This window comes from Argopecten irradians, chromosome 14 (assembly GCF_041381155.1).
Source record: "Argopecten irradians isolate NY chromosome 14, Ai_NY, whole genome shotgun sequence".
Lineage (NCBI taxonomy): Eukaryota > Metazoa > Mollusca > Bivalvia > Pectinida > Pectinidae > Argopecten > Argopecten irradians.
The window spans coordinates 1314809-1337478 of NC_091147.1; the positions used below are offsets into that span (position 1 = coordinate 1314809).

The 22670-nt window shown below is 35.5% G+C and overlaps 1 protein-coding gene across 1 annotated transcript; it reads right to left on the reverse strand.

The window, feature by feature from the left end:
• Nucleotides 1-625: 625 nt before the first annotated feature.
• LOC138307408 (sodium-coupled monocarboxylate transporter 1-like) lies at nt 626-21553 on the reverse strand. Its single transcript, XM_069248148.1, has 18 exons — nt 21386-21553; nt 20597-20943; nt 20149-20217; nt 19474-19525; nt 19154-19221; nt 18988-19068; nt 18424-18497; nt 17790-17927; nt 17401-17536; nt 15239-15327; nt 6661-6773; nt 6078-6148; nt 5390-5476; nt 5007-5239; nt 3327-3427; nt 2830-2948; nt 2564-2669; nt 626-1472 (listed from the first exon to the last, which is right to left on the reverse strand). The coding sequence occupies exons 2-17, from the start codon at nt 20927-20929 to the stop codon at nt 2565-2567; spliced, it is 1869 nt and encodes a 622-aa protein (XP_069104249.1). The 5' UTR covers nt 20930-20943; nt 21386-21553; the 3' UTR covers nt 626-1472; nt 2564.
• Nucleotides 21554-22670: the final 1117 nt, after the last annotated feature.

Genomic DNA, 22670 nt, shown 5'->3' on the forward strand with positions numbered 1-22670 from the left:
ATCTCGGCTTTCCTAAGTCTCGCACTAAGTCTCGCACCAAAATAAACCTTGTATTGTAAGATACTAACCGTGTATTCTCTATATACTATGTTATATATATTTGACAAAACCAATGATATCCCATCATGTCCAGTCTTTTTCTCTTGTCACGATAAGTTAAAGTCAATACAGGCATGCAAAGAACATCTGGGTGACCTTGACATGTAAAATAACCAATGGTCAGTGACCAAATTAAAGACGTTATATTGAGTTAAGAAATTATATGTAATTAATAAAATGATTTGAGTCATCTGATTAAAACAATAAATAGATCTCCATGCCGTTCCTCATAACTACACTTAATCATAACGTAACATATAGTTAAATCAGATTGTGGTTAAGACATAAAACACAATGCGTGTGTTGTTGATTTCTATTTTACATAGAATGCTAACTGACCTAATCTCTATTATATTTACAGAACAGCTATATTCCTGGGGCCATGTATTTCATCTTTAGTGGTGTTATGATTGTGTCAGCATTCTGTTTATATTTCGTCTACGAAACCAACAAAAAGCCTATGGAAGATGGTATAGATGTAACGAAAAAGGAGCAAAAGGGACGAATGACAATATAAACGAGACATTCGACAATAAACTTTAATTTAAAATATAATGTTATTGTAACCATATAACATACATGAAAGGCTATATCAAGACATTCAAAACCTATTTATATAGATTTAGAAAAGAAAGGATTGCTGTGAATCAATCAGGCAATATGAAAAATAGATAGAATTATTGTTTAAGAAATTCATGCAAAGAATGATGATTTCATTATAGTAGATTTTTGTACTTGTAATGAAGTTTAATTAATAGTTATACTAGTATGCAGCGTTCGGTATAGGTGTCATTAGTTTCAAATGTTTTTGTCTAAAGCGTTATATAATTCACCCCTAAAATTTAAACATATTCGTGTCGATAATGGAAATCTAAAAACAAATCACGTAACGTCTTAGCAATATCAATTGTTTCAGAATAATTCTTGAAATCTAAAATATTTCGTTATTTCAATATCTATCTGATACAAAATAATAAAAGATATAAATATAGTTATATGGCCTAGTTAGTCCACCGTCGATTTGCATCATGCAAATAAAGATAATTTGGTGCTACTAGACTCGCCTAGCCCGCCACTTAATCAAAGTCACAAACATTGTAATGAGCCTGATGTCGCGGCGGAGTTCAAAGGTCGTTTCGTGTAAACATATATATACACTGTGTGGATGTCTAACAGTTATGAACATCATCCAGGTGAAAGCAGACCGCACCAAATTAACAGAGGTGTAAGGCGCACCATAATTCTCACGTGTAGTTCATCACATCATTATTCCACGTCCCTGTTGTATTCGTACTGAATTAATCACTGCGACATGATTTTGTTTGGCACCTTGAATATATTGCTTTTCCAATGTTTGATGTACCTTTTTATGTCTGTAATATAATCAAACATTATGAAACAATAAAATGTTGGTGTGATTGCTCACCCTATCACGACCTGTACGGGAAAAGTAGAATCAAACATTTTTTTTCAAATGTCATAATATTTAATTAAAACAAATTATATATATAGATAGAGTATATTATTTTAAAATTACACCAGATTTAGTTAGTTTTATCTAATTTTGGCGTTGATTATAATGGTCGCCTGTCGCTAAGTAGGGTATAGCTGATTACAGGTCATGTATATAGTATATATCGCTGGTATAGTTTAGGTCGTGTCAGACAACACGTCGCTGGTATAGTTTAGGTCGTGTCAGACAACACGTCGCTGGTATAGTTTAGGTCGTGTCAGACAACACGTCGCTGGTATAGTTTAGGTCGTGTCAGACAACACGTCGCTGGTATAGTTTAGGTCGTGTCAGACAACACGTCGCTGGTATAGTGTAGGTCGTGTCAGACAACACGTCGCTGGTATAGTTTAGGTCGTGTCAGACAACACGTCGCTGGTATAGTTTAGGTCGTGTCAGACAACACGTCGCTGGTATAGTTTAGGTCGTGTCAGACAACACGTCGCTGGTATAGTTTAGGTCGTGTCAGACAACACGTCGCTGGTATAGTGTAGGTCGTGTCAGACAACACGTCGCTGGTATAGTGTAGGTCGTGTCAGACAACACGTCGCTGGTATAGTGTAGGTCGTGTCAGACAACACGTCGCTGGTATAGTTAGGTCGTGTCAGACAACACGTCGCTGGTATAGTTTAGGTCGTGTCAGACAACACGTCGCTGGTATAGTTTAGGTCGTGTCAGACAACACGTCGCTGGTATAGTTTAGGTCGTGTCAGACAACACGTCGCTGGTATAGTGTAGGTCGTGTCAGACAACACGTCGCTGGTATAGTTTAGGTCGTGTCAGACAACACGTCGCTGGTATAGTTTAGGTCGTGTCAGACAACACGTCGCTGGTATAGTTTAGGTCGTGTTAGACAACACGTCGCTGAATACATGGGGTCGTTAAGACAGGGTTGACTGGATGTGCCGTTTCTTCAGGTACATATGTACTTGTTACCGCTTTAAACTAGCATACCCTATGATGTTCTCGTGTTTTGGGATTCTTTGCCATAATATGTGTCTTCTGCACTTTGGACAACCTCAATCGTAAATTCTTCAGATGTTGAACCATCACATTTGTCCTACAACAAAATGAAAGATAGAGTGAAACCGATTTGCAAACATAATGAACATAGACAAAATGCACACACGAATAAAATAAAAAAAAAAATAAAAAAAAAAATAAAAAAAAAACACCTTTTGTACACAAACTGAGAAAATGAGTCTGTATAATATGCATACCTCATTCGTTTTCGGATAGTGAATTTCACAACGGAACCTTCGTCGAATGTTCTCCGGGATACAGCAGCACAGATAATCACATACCGATACTACCAGTCGGGTGTCTACAGACTTTGGTGCTTTAAAATATATTACAGTTATCTTGATTAGTTTTCAGTCTGATTAAATCAAACATTTACGACCCTGTTGGTTTACGAAGGGATTTCCAAAATATATGCATACGTTATCGTGAATATCTTCTGAATATCGTCGCTAAATGTCGGTTTTTCAAATCATTTTTTTTTAATCTTATAGAAATATGAACAAAAGGAATACACCATCATAAATCTGGTTCAGTACCAAACAAAGATATTTAACCTATTAATATTGTATCTATCTGATTCTCATTGGTTTGTATATAATTCATACCGTCTCAATTTTGACTTCGTTTTAATAAAATAAATGTTAAAGAATAACCCTGAAATTTTACATAAAAACCATTATACAATATATATTACCTTGACAACTACTGACGAGTGTTCCGACTATGAGTACTAGACACATTCCCAGAGGGACTAGCCACTTATAGGATAGAGAATAGAGCACATCCAGTCCGTGTCTGAAAATATATTTAATACATTATGTAGAGCAATAGCATCCATTCTTACTTTACGATTTAATTGAGCATTAGCATTAATTATTACTTTAGGATTAAATAGAGCAACATAATTAATTATTACTTTAGGATTTAATAGAGCAACATAATTGATTATTACTTTAGGATTTAATAGAGCAACATAATCAATTATTACTTTAGGATTTAATAGAGCAACATAATTGATTATTACTTTAGGATTTAATAGAGCAACATAATCAATTATTACTTTAAGATTTAATAGAAAAACATTATTAATTATTACTTTAGGATTTAATATAGCAACATAATTAATTATTACTTTGGGATTTAATAAAGCATTTAATTTAGTATTAATTATTTTACACTATTAGTTAAAGGTAGGTTTCGCCAAACCAAATAAATATTTTTTTGTGAAATTCGATAAGCGGAAGAAAAGATGAAAAAACATATTAAAATATCTCAATTTAATTTCTTTATGTGTTTGAGATTGAACAAATGTGTCTTGAATACAAAATTGAAGGAAATCCTTGATTTATTACGGTGTCCGTCAGACAAAATAATATGCAAATGAAGCTGCGATGGATTGTGTTGTCGAAGTTTGGCGCATGCGCATTGTCACGCACTAAAAGTAAACAAAATGGCTGAACGAAAGTGTGTGAGATGAAAAAAATATATCTGAAACGGCAACAAAGTGGAGGAAATTATAATGGATTCGGTAGCACCCTAGGATATCTATAGGGAATTGAATTCAGAGATGGCATGTAGCAATTGAATAAACAGAAGCCACATCTCAAGCGGAACTTGCCGGGATATGTTGGGACTCGTGTAACGGCATTGCACGTGGTGAGTTAAATTTCAACACATATGCCAGCGCACAAACAACCGCAGACTAACTACATGTATATTTGGTGTACAAAGTTAGCGAGCGTATGTAAGTAACATGAAGTGTTTTAGATTATATGATATGTATAAACAGTCCCTCGCACTTCGATTTGTTGTTGTTGTTGTTGTTTTTTAACTAAACATGCCGTGGCAAGACTGTCACCTCTATCTGACATTTTGTTGCACGCTTCCGTTTGTTGCTGCTGCCTCGTTTTGGAAAAAATACGTCATGTTCCATGTAAAGCTTGACTTCGCTCTATTTTTAGAGGAGTATTTTCCTGGTCAAGCTAGGCAACTGACCACCCATATTGTTCGCTGTATGCATTGAAAATGATCTGAAGATTATATCTATGTATAGGATAAATTTCAATTTCGTAGTCTTTATATTTCATTGGGCGAAACCTACCTTTAACTTTTAATCACAGAAAATTCGTGGTTAACATTATATTACATGTATAAGTTGATCAAATTGTTATATTTCATTTAAATTATCTGCATAATTATCATCTGTAGCCATAAACGTTAATCGTGTAAAGTATATAATTACAAAGTACAGCTGGACCGTAACCTAAAAATCAACACAATAATTCACCGTGGGAACGGAACCAAAACTTTTTTCCGGACCCGAGTTACGGCCCTTTGTCATTATTTCAACCTTTTTGGCACAGTATTAACCTACGGTTCAGGTAACATTGGAGCAGGACGTGAATCAGGTGTATATGTCGAGTTATTCCAAATAGATCCTGGTGAAATGTATTGGTAAACATCTCTATTGGTGACATTGAGATCTTGGCAGTTATCTATTGAAGCAGGTTCTAGTTTGTGATGAACCCGCGTCCCTTTTGAAACCAGTTTTCCGAAGGTAATCCATCCAATAATGACTACAGAGACCACGCCTCCGACTAACCCTCCCTGTAAAAGTTTCAACCATATGACCACGTTGTCATGAAGCAGCTAACATTTCAACAGAGATTAACAATAACACCTTTAAAACTGTTTATTGTCTTTCATATAAATATCAATTTGAAATACGTTCGTGTCGATATTGCGTGTAGTACTCACCGTTGCGTCTGCTTTAGGTACGAACCAGCCAAGAACAAACAAGCCTCCGATGGTGCCATTCAAACATGATCCCGTGATATCTAATATCTAAAAAAATATATACAAAAGGTTTTATAGAAAAAAGGCATTTTCTTACAAATTCAAATGGTATATTTTGCATTATTAACATCAAGAAAGAATCCTGTAATCTGATTGGTCGAGAGGTATTTGGCATTTCAACCTAAGCAACCCTTAGCAACGAGTGTATTTGACGGTGCAAAATATTAACCGCCCGAAAAAAGGTGCACGCTCGTTTCTTTTTCGACATTATCTTTGATTTTTTGAAAGCAAGGCTTCGAAATCTTGTTTGAATCTATTTATTAATATTTCTATCTAATGAGTCTGTTAATCATAATATTTTTTTCACATCACGTCTGGAGCCTGCCGTTTATAGTACTCTTTCGTTTTCCGTCGATAATTAATTGTGTAAACAACACTTACTGTTTTTATCTAGTCATCCAATAATGTTTTTAGTCCCTAGTCGTAATTTACTGGATGTTTGCGTCTGGTTTTTTTACCTATATACTTATCTTTGATATTTTATATTTATGTTGAATGTATTAATTTGTGCTATCCGTTTTGTAAGTGGACTTTCTGGTCCGTTAAATTGGAAATAAATAAAATAAATATGTAAATTAGAAAGCGGTACCCGTGAGACTGGCCCATCGATACCGGATATACCGAAGGCAACAGCTATGGACAGTCCTCCAAAAACATTAAAACAGTCATGACGGAAGTGGTATAATGGTCATGTAATATAAGCTGTGCTTTTGAAGATGTTAATAGCAATAAAAAAAAACTCTTCTAATCACATCAAAATTCACGCTGAAGACGAGAGTAATATCAATCTGAAAAATTGTAGATGACATAATAACTCACAAAGAAATCCAACAGAAATAGAAATTGATGTTTCAGAGAATGTCTGAATATGCATGTAAGTCGGAAAATTCAATCTGGTAGCGACAAAAAAATTGCTACCCGTGATACGAGTTCAGATTGCTCAAGTCAATATCAATACAGGCTCATGTGTGGTATCGTAACAGTGACGTCTAAATGCCAACTGTTTAAAAATAATATATTTAGGAGACGCAAGTTTGTTGAAAATCACTTTTTTGTAATTGAACAATAATCTTTGGAATACGACAATAATTGTTCAACGCTATATACCAATTGTTGTGTAGGTTGACAATATATACCTTCATATAAGAAATCTATGTTATGGACACACGTACCTGATAGCTGTGCTACCCGTATGGCCCTTCTATCTGACATCGGTCTACAGTGCGGTTTGACGATATCCTCCCAGAACATGGCGGACATCCCGCTCAATACTGACGACATCGTACTACATGTAAATATAGGATGTCCTAAGATATTTAGTAATTACTTATTTACACCTATATTACCCCACTCAGTACTGACGACATCGTACTACATGTAAAGATAGGATGTCCTAAGATAATTAGTAATTACCTATTTACACCTATATTACTCCGCTCACTACCGACGACATCGTACTACATGTAAAGATAAGATGTCCTAAGATATTTAGTAATTACCTATTTACACCTATATTACCTCGCTCAGTACTGACGGCATCGTACTACATGTAAAGATAGGATGTCCTAAGATATTTATTAATTACCTATTTACACCTATATTACCCGCTCAGTACTGACAACATCGTAATACATGTAAAATAAGGATGTCGTAAAATATTTAGTAATTACCTATTTACACCTATATTACCCTGCTCAGTACCAACGACATCGTACTACATGTAAAGATAGGATGTCCAAAGATATTTAGTAATTACCTATTTACACCTATATTACCCCACTCAGTACTGACAACATCGTACTACATGTAAAAATAGGATGTCGTAAAATATTTAGTAATTACCTATTTACACCTATATTACCCCACTCAGAACTGACGACATCGTACTACATGTAAAGATAGGATGTCCTAAGATATTTAGTAATTACCTATTTACACCTATATCACCCGCTCAGTACTGACGACATCGTACTACATGTAAAGATAGGATGTCCTAAGATATTTAGTAATTACCTATTTACACCTATATTACCCCGCTCAATACTGACGACATCGTACTACATGTAAAGATAGGATGTCCTAAGATATTTAGTAATTACCTATTTACACCTATATTACCCTGCTCAGTACCGACGACATCGTACTACATGTAAAGATAGGATGTCCTAAGATATTTAGTAATTACCTATTTACACCTATATTACCCCGCTCAGTACTGACGACATCGTACTACATGTAAAGATAGGATGTCCTAAGATATTTAGTAATTACCTATTTACACCTATATTACCCCACTCATACTGACGACATCGTACTACATGTAAAGATAGGATGTCCTAAGATAATTAGTAATTACCTATTTACACCTATATTACCCCACTCAGTACTGACGACATCGTACTACATGTAAAGATAGGATGTCCTAAGATATTTAGTAATTACTTATTTACACCTATATTACCCCGCTCAGTACTGACGACATCGTACTACATGTAAAGATAGGATGTCCTAAGATATTTAGTAATTACCTATTTACACCTATATTACCCCGCTCAGTACTGACGACATCGAACTACATGTAAAGATAGGATGTCCTAAGATATTTAGTAATTACCTATTTACACCTATATTACCCTGCTCAGTACTGACGACATCGTACTACATGTAAAGATAGGATGTCCTAAGATATTTAGTAATTACCTATTTACACCTAATTACCCCGCTCAGTACTGACGACATCGTACTACATGTAACGATGTCCTAAGATATTTAGTAATTACCTATTTACACCTATATTACCCCGCTCAGTACTGACGACATCGTACTACATGTAAAGATAGGATGTCCTAAGATATTTAGTAATTACCTATTTACACCTATATTACCCCGCTCAGTACTGACGACATCGTACTACATGTAAAGATAGGATGTCCTAAGATATTTAGTAATTACCTATTTACACCTATATTACCCCGCTCAGTACTGACGACATCGTACTACATGTAAAGATAGGATGTCCTAAGATATTTAGTAATTACCTATTTACACCTATATTACCCGCTCAGTACTGACGACATCGTACTACATGTAAAGATAGGATGTCCTAAGATATTTAGTAATTACCTATTTACACCTATATTACCCCGCTCAGTACTGACGACATCGTACTACATGTAAAGATAGGATGTCCTAAGATATTTAGTAATTACCTATTTACACCTATATTACCCCACTCAGTACTGACGACATCGTACTACATGTAAAGATAGGATGTCCTAAGATATTTAGTAATTACTTATTTACACCTATATTACCCCACTCAGTACTGACGACATCGTACTACATGTAAAGATAGGATGTCCTAAGATATTTAGTAATTACCTATTTACACCTATATTACCCCGTCAGTACTGACGACATCGTAATACATGTAAAGATAGGATGTCCTAAGATATTTAGTAATTACCTATTTACACCTATATTACCCCACTCAGTACTGACGACATCGTAACTACATGTAAAGATAGGATGTCCTAAGATATTTAGTAATTACCTATTTACACCTATATTACCCCACTCAGTACTGACGACATCGTACTACATGTAAAGATAGGATGTCCTAAGATATTTAGTAATTACCTATTTACACCTATATTACCCCGCTCAGTACTGACGACATCGTACTACATGTAAGAAGATTCCTAAGTATTTATTTTATTACTATACACCCCTCATATACGACCGTACTACAGTACTACATCGTACGATACAGAAAAGAGATGTCCTAAGATATTTAGTAATTACTTATTTACACCTATATTACCCCACTCAGTACTGACGACATCGTACTACATGTAAAGATAGGATGTCCTAAGATATTTAGTAATTACTTATTTACACCTATATTACCCGCTCAGTACTGACGACATCGTACTACATGTAAAGATAGGATGTCCTAAGATATTTAGTAATTACCTATTTACACCTATATTACCCCTCAGTACTGACGACATCGTACTACATGTAAAGATGATGTCCTAAGATATTTAGTAATTACTATTTACACCTATATTACCCCACTCAGTACTGACGACATCGTACTACGTAAAGATAGGATGTCCTAAGATATTTAGTAATTACCTATTTACACCTATATTACCCCCTCAGTAACTGACGGACATCGTAGTACATGTAAAGATCGGATGTCCTAAGATATTTAGTAATTACCTATTTACACCTATATTACCCGCACTCAGTACTGACGACATCGTACTACAAGATGTAAAGATAGGATTGTCCTAAGATATTTAGTAATTACCTATTTACACCTATTATTACCCACTCAGTACTGACGACATCGTACTACATGTAAAGATAGGATGTCCTAAGATATTTAGTAATTACCTATTTACACCTATATTACCCCGCTCAGTACTGACGACATCGTACTACATGTAAAGATAGGATGTCCTAAGATATTTAGTAATTACCTATTTACACCTATATTACCCCGCTCAGTACTGACGACATCGTACTACATGTAAAGATAGGATGTCCTAAGATATTTAGTAATTACCTATTTACACCTATATTACCCCGCTCAGTACTGACGACATCGTACTACATGTAAAGATAGGATGTCCTAAGATATTTAGTAATTACCTATTTACACCTATATTACCCCACTCAGTACTGACGACATCGTACTACATGTAAAGATAGGATGTCCTAAGATATTTAGTAATTACCTATTTACACCTATATTACCCCGCTCAGTACTGACGACATCGTACTACATGTAAAGATAGGATGTCCTAAGATATTTAGTAATTACCTATTTACACCTATATTACCCCGCTCAGTACTGACGACATCGTACTACATGTTAAAGATAGGATGTCCTAAGATATTTAGTAATTACTTATTTACACCTATATTACCCCACTCAGTACTGACGACATCGTACTACATGTTAAAGATAGGATGTCCTAAGATATTTAGTAATTACCTATTTACACCTATATTACCCCGCTAAGTACTGACGACATCGTACTAACATGTAATAAGATAGGATGTCCTAAGATATTTAGTAATTACTTATTTACACCTATATTACCCCACTCAGTACTGACGACATCGTACTACATGTAAAGATAGGATGTCCTAAGATATTAAGTAATTACCTATTTACACCTATATTACCCCGCTAAGTACTGACGACATCGTACTACATGTTAAGATAGGATGTCCTAAGATATTTAGTAATTACTTATTTACACCTTAATTACCCCACTCAGTACTGACGACATCGTACTACATGTAAAGATAGGATGTCCTAAGATAATTAAGTAATTACCTATTTACACCTATATTACCCCGCTCAGTACTGACGACATCGTACTACATGTAAAGATAGGATGTCCTAAGATATTAAGTAATTACCTATTTACACCTATATTACCCCGCTCAGTACTGACGACATCGTACTACATGTTAAGATAGGATGTCCTAAGATATTTAGTAATTACCTATTTACACCTTATTACCCCACTCAGTACTGACGACATCGTACTACATGTAAAGATAGGATGTCCTAAGATATTTAGTAATTACCTATTTACACCTATATTACCCCACTCAGTACTGACAACATCGTACTACATGTAAAGATAGGATGTCCTAAGATATTTATTAATTACCTATTTACACCTATATTACCCGCTCAGTACTGACAACATCGTACTACATGTAAAGATAGGATGTCCTAAGATATTTAGTAATTACCTATTTACACCTATATTACCCCGCTCAGTACTGACGACATCGTACTACATGTAAAGATAGGATGTCCTAAGATATTTAGTAATTACCTATTTACACCTATATTACCCCGCTCAGTACTGACGACATCGTACTACATGTAAAGATAGGATGTCCTAAGATATTTAGTAATTACCTATTTACACCTATATTACCCCCACTCAGTACTGACGACATCGTACTACATGTAAAGATAGGATGTCCTAAGATATTTAGTAATTACCTATTTACACCTATATTACCCCACTCAGTACTGACGACATCGTACTACATGTAAAGATAGGATGTCCTAAGATATTTAGTAATTACCTATTTACACCTATATTACCCCGCTCAGTACTGACGACATCGTACTACATGTAAAGATAGGATGTCCTAAGATATTTAGTAATTACCTATTTACACCTATATTACCCCGCTCAGTACTGACGACATCGTACTACATGTAAAGATAGGATGTCCTAAGATATTTAGTAATTACCTATTTACACCTAATTACCCCACTCAGTACTGACGACATCGTACTACATGTAAAGATAGGATGTCCTAAGATATTTAGTAATTACCTATTTACACCTATATTACCCCACTCAGTACTGACGACATCGTACTACATGTAAAGATAGGATGTCCTAAGATATTTAGTAATTACCTATTTACACCTATATTACCCCGCTCAGTACTGACGACATCGTACTACATGTAAAGATAGGATGTCCTAAGATATTTAGTAATTACCTATTTACACCTATATTACCCCGCTCAGTACTGACGACATCGTACTACATGTAAAGATAGGATGTCCTAAGATATTTAGTAATTACCTATTTACACCTATATTACCCCGCTCAGTACTGACGACATCGTACTACATGTAAAGATAGGATGTCCTAAGATATTTAGTAATTACCTATTTACACCTATATTACCCCGCTCAGTACTGACGACATCGTACTACATGTAAAAGATAGGATGTCCTAAGATATTTAGTAATTACCTATTTACACCTATATTACCCCACTCAGTACTGACGACATCGTACTACATGTAAAGATAGGATGTCCTAAGATATTTAGTAATTACCTATTTACACCTATATTACCCCGCTCAGTACTGACACATCGTACTACATGTAAAGATAGGATGTCCTAAGATATTTAGTAATTACCTATTTACACCTATATTACCCCGCTCAGTACTGACGACATCGTACTACATGTAAAGATAGGATGTCCTAAGATATTTAGTAATTACCTATTTACACCTATATTACCCCACTCAGTACTGACGACATCGTACTACATGTAAAGATAGGATGTCCTAAGATATTTAGTAATTACCTATTTACACCTATATTACCCCACTCAGTACTGACGACATCGTACTACATGTAAAGATAGGATGTCCTAAGATATTTAGTAATTACCTATTTACACCTATATTACCCCACTCAGTACTGACGACATCGTACTTCATGTAAAGATAGGATGTCCTAAGATATTTAGTAATTACCTATTTACACCTATATTACCCGCTCAGTACTGACGACATCGTACTACATGTAAAGATAGGATGTCCTAAGATATTTAGTAATTACCTATTTACACCTATATTACCCCACTCAGTACTGACGACATCGTACTACATGTAAAGATAGGATGTCCTAAGATATTTAGTAATTACCTATTTACACCTATATTACCCCGCTCAGTACTGACGACATCGTACTACATGTAAAGATAGGATGTCCTAAGATATTTAGTAATTACCTATTTACACCTATATTACCCTGCTCAGTACCGACGACATCGTACTACATGTAAAGATAGGATGTCCTAAGATATTTAGTAATTACCTATTTACACCTATATTACCCCACTCAGTACTGACGACATCGTACTACATGTAAAGATAGGATGTCCTAAGATATTTAGTAATTACCTATTTACACCTATATTACCCCACTCAGTACTGACGACATCGTACTACATGTAAAGATAGGATGTCCTAAGATATTTAGTAATTACCTATTTACACCTATATTACCCCGCTCAGTACTGACGACATCGTACTACATGTAAAGATAGGATGTCCTAAGATATTTAGTAATTACCTATTTACACCTATATTACCCCGCTCAGTACTGACGACATCGTACTACATGTAAAGATAGGATGTCCTAAGATATTTAGTAATTACCTATTTACACCTTAATTACCCCGCTCAGTACTGACGACATCGTACTACATGTAAAGATAGGATGTCCTAAGATATTTAGTAATTACCTATTTACACCTATATTACCCCGCTCAGTACTGACGACATCGTACTACATGTAAAGATAGGATGTCCTAAGATATTTAGTAATTACCTATTTACACCTATATTACCCCACTCAGTACTGACGACATCGTACTACATGTAAAGATAGGATGTCCTAAGATATTTAGTAATTACCTATTTACACCTATATTACCCCGCTAAGTACTGACGACATCGTACTACATGTAAGATAGGATGTCCTAAGATATTTAGTAATTACTATTTACACCTATATTACCCCACTCAGTACTGACGACATCGTACTACATGTAAAGATAGGATGTCCTAAGATATTTAGTAATTACCTATTTACACCTATATTACCCCACTCAGTACTGACGACATCGTACTACATGTAAAGATAGGATGTCCTAAGATATTTAGTAATTACCTATTTACACCTATATTACCCGCTCAGTACTGACGACATCGTACTACATGTAAAGATAGGATGTCCTAAGATATTTAGTAATTACCTATTTACACCTATATTACCCCGCTCAGTACTGACGACATCGTACTACATGTAAAGATAGGATGTCCTAAGATAATGTTTATAGTAATTACCTATTTACACCTATATTACCCCGCTCAGTACTGACGACATCGTACTACATGTAAAGATAGGATGTCCTAAGATATTTAGTAATTACCTATTTACACCTATATTACCCCACTCAGTACTGACGACATCGTACTACATGTAAAGATAGGATGTCCTAAGATATTTAGTAATTACCTATTTACACCTATATTACCCCACTCAGTACTGACGACATCGTACTACATGTAAAGATAGGGATGTCCTAAGATATTTAGTAATTACCTATTTACACCTATATTACCCCACTCAGTACTGACGACATCGTACTACATGTAAAGATAGGATGTCCTAAGATATTTAGTAATTACCTATTTACACCTATATTACCCCGCTCAGTACTGACGACATCGTACTACATGTAAAGATAGGATGTCCTAAGATATTTAGTAATTACTTATTTACACCTATATTACCCCACTCAGTACTGACGACATCGTACTACATGTAAAGATAGGATGTCCTAAGATATTTAGTAATTACCTATTTACACCTATATTACCCCACTCATTACTGACGACATCGTACTACATGTAAAGATAGGATGTCCTAAGATATTTAGTAATTACTTATTTACACCTATATTACCCCACTCAGTACTGACGACATCGTACTACATGTAAAGATAGGGATGTCATAAGATATTTAGTAATTACCTATTTACACCTATATTACCCCACTCAGTACTGACGACATCGTACTACATGTAAAGATAGGATGTCCTAAGATATTTAGTAATTACCTATTTACACCTGTATTACTCCAATAACTGACGTGAAACAAAGTACTTACCTTTCAAATACTGAAGGACATCATATGTGACATTTAAAAAACAACCAAGCATTACGCTAGATTGTTTTCGTCGTAAAATATTTTCCATAACAATAGATACATGCAAATTTACGTTGATAGAACTGTTTATACGGTATCAGTGTAATGATGCTAATGTATGCAGCATACCGATTACACATTTGTTTATTTTTTATGCATACAGCAAATATTCATACCTGAGTGATGCGCTGAATAGAGCCGCTAAAAACAACCCAGGAAGACAGGGTGTGTCCCTGAAAATATCTCGAACCATCACCGCTATCAACTGATAAATAGAGGTTACACCATGTATAAGGATAGCTATTGAATGTTTAGGAATACAACTTATGTTATAAGGACAGCTACAGATGATAAATAATGTACAATGTGAAATATGTTTAGTAGCATAAGTGTTATAAGTGTAGCTATAAGAATATATTTGGTAACATAATATCATTCAATGTTAAAATGAAATGAAGCTATATTCAGCTATATTCAGAAGTATAGATTTCATGTAACAACCAAGCTTTTATCAATATTTTGTAGTACTTTTTATCTTATAAGGCTATGATACATTTGGTAGTATATAAGTTATACATTTCTATTGATCAATGTCTTCACAAATTAGCTAGCAATGATACTTGTAGTATGCCGATTGCTTTGTCGTTTTAAAGTACACAGAAAGACATTGTGGTTTTGACTCAAATTTCCACAACTCAATATGTTGCATTTGAATCGTTTTTCTGTTAAAAATCAATATGACATGACCAAGCAGTAAATTAGATTATGTCTTAATATACAATTTTAGTCCTATCATATCTGAATAATTGTTAACTATACTGAGAGCTGATAAAAACGTAACACTTTTTAATTGAATATTTTTCAATTTATTTTTTTGTTCATATCAATGTATACAATAAAGATTCGCATGACTGAACTTGCTCACGGGCCGTGAAGCGGTCGATTGTTGAAAAAGTTCCTATCTGCACGTGCACTCGGTATCAATGCGCGCTTGGTCTACCCATTACACGTGTACAGTCCTTGTGGATAGGAAGACTGTTTTCCACAACCAGATTTTAAAAACGCCGTTTAGTTTGGAAAACGATGCCACGACTTACGGATACCCAGCGTCACAAATTTAGGGGTATGTTGGCAGGCGGACTGCTGCGGCGTGAAATTGCGCGTAGAATGGGAATTTCGCCTTCTACTATTGTCAGACTTCATCAGCAGTACGTTCAAACGGGTTCTCTGAATGATAGACGGCGCCATGGGAGGCAAAAAGTGAAGTCGGATCGACAGGACCATTACATCCGGGTCACCCATCTCCGTGACCGCCACCAAACTGCCTCCCAAACGGCCAGAACAACGATAGGTATCAATGGAAGAAGAATTTTCGTTTCTACTGTCCGCCGACCTTTACGTAGCGCCGGTTTTAAAGCCTGTAAACCCTTCCGTAAGAACATGTTGACACAACGTCGATGTTGGAGGCATCGACGTTGGCTCATGCGCCAATGGAGACGCGTACTGTTCACGGATGAATCCCACTTCCATCTCCGTAATAGTAACGGTAGAATTCGCATGTGGAGACGACGGGGAGAACGTTACGTCGATTCGTGTGTCAGCGAATGTGACCGTTGGGATGGTGGCAGTGTCATGGTGTGGGGAGGGATATCCTTCGACCGCAGGACGCCCCTTGTTATCGTAGACAGTAATCTGACGGCACGGCGTTACATCGACGAAGTCCTACAAACTACCGTTGAACCGTTCTTTCGTAATCATCCCGACGTCGACATTCTACAGCATGACAATGCTCGTGCGCACTCAGCAAGGTTGACAATAGACTTCCTTAATCAATAGAACATTCAAACACTGCCCTGGCCTGCCTTCTCCCCTGGCCAGTTAGGTCAAGCTATGAAACGACGTCAGCCACAACATCAGAATCGACGTGAACTTGAAATTGCCCTTCAGGAGGAGTGGAGGAACATTCAGCCAGTTAAAATTTAGCGTCTGGTTCGGTCCATGCCACGTAGGAGTCGTGCTTGTGTGGAGGCAAATGGTGGCCACATCATATATTGAAAGTGTGAAAATGAGCGTTGAAACGTTTGTCTCATCCCCATTCACGGGCAATCTTTGACTAACTCACTGGTAGGAAACGACTCTTGAAATGTATACCTTTGTAATGAAATAAAGATTTTTTTTCTGTCAAATTTTTGTTACCGTTAAATTTTGCATATTATAACAGTACTGTTGCGTTTTCATCGGCGCTCAGTATATTAACTACTTATTGACTCATATATTTCCTCTGTACAGTTGTGAGATGTTTTAGTATTTTATTTACGGAGATTTATATCCTTTGTACCTGATTTTGATTGCTGACTTGCATGGCTACAAGGGGATCACATCCTACGGTATGGTAGTAAGCGAACATGACGGCACCCTCCAAAACAGCTAGTCCGGATATAAACAGGAAAAATACGGACGCAAGGAAAAACATCCTTCAACATAAAAGTAATATTTTCACAATCATGAACATTTACTCTGATACATTTATGTAAGCCACGTTATGTTTGCTTCTACGTCATGTATAACAAATTAAACAAATTCGCGGTTAAGGGTTCTTACTGACATTTAAATCACGTTTTATATATTCACAGCATTTGACTTTACGTTCGAGCCATCTCCCGGACTTGTACGAAAATGTATGTCTTGCGAAAACGACTAAAACGATCCGTGTGGTAGAAATCAGACCTTTTAGCTGATGCTACGGTAGGTGTTGCTTTTATTCGTTGGAAAGTTGGTTGTGCAAATTGTAATCTCAGTCCGTTTATAAGGCCCCCAACGAAGAGGCTCCAGAAAGACTGGCGTAACGTTGGATCCGGATTGAAACTGAACGGGAAGATAAACAACAATAAGTATGTGCAATCATCATGTTAAAAAACTTTCTTTTATTATCAATGGATACATATTAATGTGCATTTATCAGGAGGTTAGTGGACTATGTATCTGCACGATTATATTCCATACCAATACACTCCCGAAAGTGTAAAACTGTCCTTTTTCTTCGTATTTGACGATCAATTTTATTCGGACTTGAGATTTTAAGTTCATACATCTACACGACGATCGCATATCATGTTGACTTATATTTTCGTTTTCAGAAGTGCAGACATTTAGTTTGAATTAACATGTGTACGATAACAGCAGTCAGGATAGATAGTTGCAAAAAAGTTGGAGGGAATGTTTCAAAAACCTATATCCTGGACAATATCTTTGTACACATTACTTGTATAATTTTTGCATAGTTCTTTATTGTTCCATGATATGTATACAATTATAAACCTATAAAATCAGTAGATACAGCCTTGGTACGTATTTTACTTACTCGAACATGTTAATCCGTCCTTTCTCTCTAATGATTGTCCAAGTACTGGTTAGTCCGCCTGACTCCATTGTACCCTATCATAGATAATAAAGGTTTTACAACGGATCATTACCAACACTATCATTTATTATTTAGGGGGAGTTGCAGAACTCCCTGTTACAAACTGTCTATCGGTAACGTGGATCAATGTTATAAGCATGAGAGGATTTTCAAATTATTTTTGGGACAAAAAATATGGTTCTGTATGTAAATGTACCGTAAATGTTTGAGTTCTGTAACGTCCTTAAAGCATAAGCGAAATAAATGTCGGATTTGTTAATGGTTTTGATGTCCGCTATAGCGAAATTGCTTTTTTGTATGATATTATTATTATAAAAATAGCATCATTCACAATTAATACCATGCTTGTAAAGTTATATGAAAGCCCTTCTATTGACTGGGTTTGAGTTAATTTCCGCAAGTGCATTGCTATACCATAGTATCATTGAATAAGAGTACTGAATGATGGACATACAGTCCTTTCCACAGAGACTTTATATTAAAACAGGTATAGTGTATACGTACCTTGATGAGAACAGCGAACATTCCACTGAACATGAGGACTGCCTGGAACACGTCTGTCCAGATGACGGCGGTGAAGCCTCCCTACAACAATGACCCAGACTATCAACCTTCTCAAACATTGTCATTATATCATACTGAACAGGCGACAACAGACTTATATACTTACAATAACAGTATATATAAGAACGACGCTTGTCAGTGTGATAATTGAGATCCAGATTGGTATGCCAGTTACTAGAACAAATTAAAACATAATTCAATATTAGGAATGTTTCTTTTCACCAATAGTCTGTTACAGTGCACAATAATTCACATAGCAAAACCAAATAGCGAGTGTTATAATAAAGAAAAAGTATTATTATGAAAGCGATATTTCTTAAATCAGACTATATTGATCATAACTTTTTTTATTAATCATCCGCAGTTAATTAATACAATTTGCGCTGAAGTATAATTAATTATTAAAGACAACAATTCCATTCATACCCATTTCCAACGTCACCGCCGGTACAAATACTACGCTCCCTAGGTAGTTGACCTGTATCCAAAACAAATGTATTCCACAGATTGATTCCATTGTAAAATTAATTGTAAAGGATTCTTCGCGGTAATCATCGATAGTACAGGGGTAACTACCACTGTTATTCTATCTCCCATGGTCGTAGTGAAACTGAGAGCTTTGTGTTGGACATCTTGTGTGTATATATAGGTTGTTTGATCTACGGATGTGCTTCAAAGAATTTATCATCGGGTCCAAATAGAAAAAATGAAGAAAAAATGAAGAGTTGAGCGATTTAATGTACCGTCACTTATAATTCATTTCCGGAGATTAGGTCGCTTTTTTGTACTATTTGAAGACCCCCGGTGCTTGCGATTGGTCAGTTGCTGTCTATGAACTGAGCTTGGCTTTGACATAGTCCATGGATAAATATTATGATACATTAGGAATGTATTGGTCGCTGAGTATCCCTGCAGTCATTTAGAAATAGTGATAGCTACTATTTTTGTACTTTGAAACGATTTTATAACATATCGGATATAATTCAGGACTAAGTGGCATGTAACATATTACGTACTGTCATGGTATAATAGAAAAAAAAGATCTTGATATAAATCAAATACGCCTGACATGCATGGGACTAAATACAAAGATAAACTTACCGACGACAGCAAGCTAATTATTGTAGCAAATAGTCGCAGTCCATGAGATTTGTATCGAAGCTCGAAATACTAGAAACACATCAACAGTATAATAATATTATATTTCATATTCTATACAATGTAATTTTTATGTATATTCACTTCTATCTACCTGAGTTGGCATACTTTATTACAGTCACATATTAATGCAAAATTGATCACAAAATATTGATCACAAGTTGAATACACAAGATCCAATCATTACTAAAAGGATTATTATATTTTTTGGACACATGGATGACTTAAGCAGTTTATAGATTTCGAGTTAGATAAAATTTGACATACTACAATTAGGATGAAATCGTTAAACACATTATATGCATAGTGATCATTTGCTTTTCTGCAAGTAATTTAGTGGTATGTCCTAATTTGATTCGAAATCACAGCCACGTGAGTTCCCAGCCAATACCTGATTCATACTGGTGATGGACAGCTTCCTCTGTGATGGAAGAAGTAGGTACAACGTCAGTAGGTGGGATATAAAGGCAGCAATAATACTCATGTACCACTGCATCCCGTACATATACACTTCCGCCGGAACCCCTAACATCATCACACCAGATTCATAGGAAACCATCAGAGACAGCGCCACCGGAAGTGACCACATATTTCCATCGCCGAGTATGAAATTCTTGGTGGTTCTTTGTTTCGATCCTCGCAGTGAATAATAGAGACCGACTCCCAAGGAGAAAAACAGAGTCATAGCAAAGATGACGTAATCCTCCCATTTTAGGAATGTCATCCTTCAGTGATTACCTGTAAACGTACTTATCTAACATATTGTTTTCTTACTCAAGCGTTCAATTTACCCAGTCAATATATGACAAGGACCATGATCTGATATGCATTTTTCAGTCTGGAGTTCATACAAGTCGACGTATCTAATTAGTTATTATTAAAGAGCGACATACGTAGTGGAAATCTTTTAACTTTAAAGTTAATATGTTGCTTTGGAACATGACACAAGTCGACTCAACCAAACAATGCTAATAACATTATTATATAACTTTTAGTTTTAACAAATCGATAGAATACATCCGTTGTATGAACTTACAAAAATTGAGTTTCAGAGCCACAGTTTTAATTCGTTGATTTCCTGCTTGTCAGCTTTTCTAGATATTAACTCATTAACAAATTAAAAATAAAAACATGATCAAAACTATTTTTGAATTATCGGAACTTAAATGAAAGTCAATACCTGATAGCGGCAAAGAGACCAGATGAGTATAGCTGTTGTCTGAGGGATTCTAATTGTCAATTTCTGTCTGCTTTAGCACGTTTGTTATCGTTGATACAATATGGATCTTCAGATTTTTCGTACATAAGCCAAGGCCAGTTGTTGTAGGATGTGAGCTTGCATTTACCGTGAATGATAATGGGACGTTAAACTATCAAGGAGTGCAAGGTAATATTTATAAATATACGTAATCATCATTGTTTCAGATAAACCATAATTACCTTACACACACCTTAATTCCTTCAGTGTGGACAAAGAGATTGGCATATACTATGAATTTTAAACATTTCGTTCAAGATCCATATAACGCAAATACGGTCATATGATATAAAAGTAACTATGCAAATAAAACAATACAGAGAAAGAGACTAAATTTACTTTTCTCAGTTTGAGTATATATATATTAGTGTTATAAGGTATCTCATTCAAAGATAGTACATGTAGTTCAAACGATTTCAAATATTTCACGACATTAAAATACATAAAAAACAGTTTAATATTTATTCAGTTTTTGAAGAATTATTCCCAGTTGTGAATAAGTATTAATTTTGACGACGTACAGGTACGAGCGTTATATCATGATCTCCAGAAAAAATAATCACGTAATATTTGTTCACAAAATTCTGACGCCACAATCGATACCTTCCAACAAGGGAAATAATTGTGTAATATACCAGTTCGGAATGTCGGGTAGTGTAGTACCACTTTTCATGGAAACATTTGTTATCTTATCTAATTTAATCTAAAATGTATAAATAGATTCAGTATGACATGAATGATTTGTCTTACATTGTACAATGTTCTCAAGGATTAAGGTATTCCGGGAGAATATTGAGACTCTGACAGGGTAATTTGTCATACAATGTATTAATAGATCCAGGTACGCCGGGAGAGTCTGACTGGGTAATTTGTCTTACAATGTATTAATAGATCCAGGTAAGCCGGGAGAGTCTGACAGGGTAATTTGTCTTACAATGTATTAATAGATCCAGGTACGCCGGGAGAGTCTGACTGGGTAATTTGTCTTACAATGTATTAATAGATCCAGGTAAGCCGGGAGAGTCTGACAGGGTAATTTGTCTTACAATGTATTAATAGATCCAGGTAAGCCGAGAGAGTCTGACAGGGTAATTTGTCTTACAATGTATTAATAGATCCAGGTAAGCCGGGAGAGTCTGACTGGGTAATTTGTCTTACAATGTATTAATGGATCCAAGTAAGCCGGGAGAGTCTGATAGGGTAATTT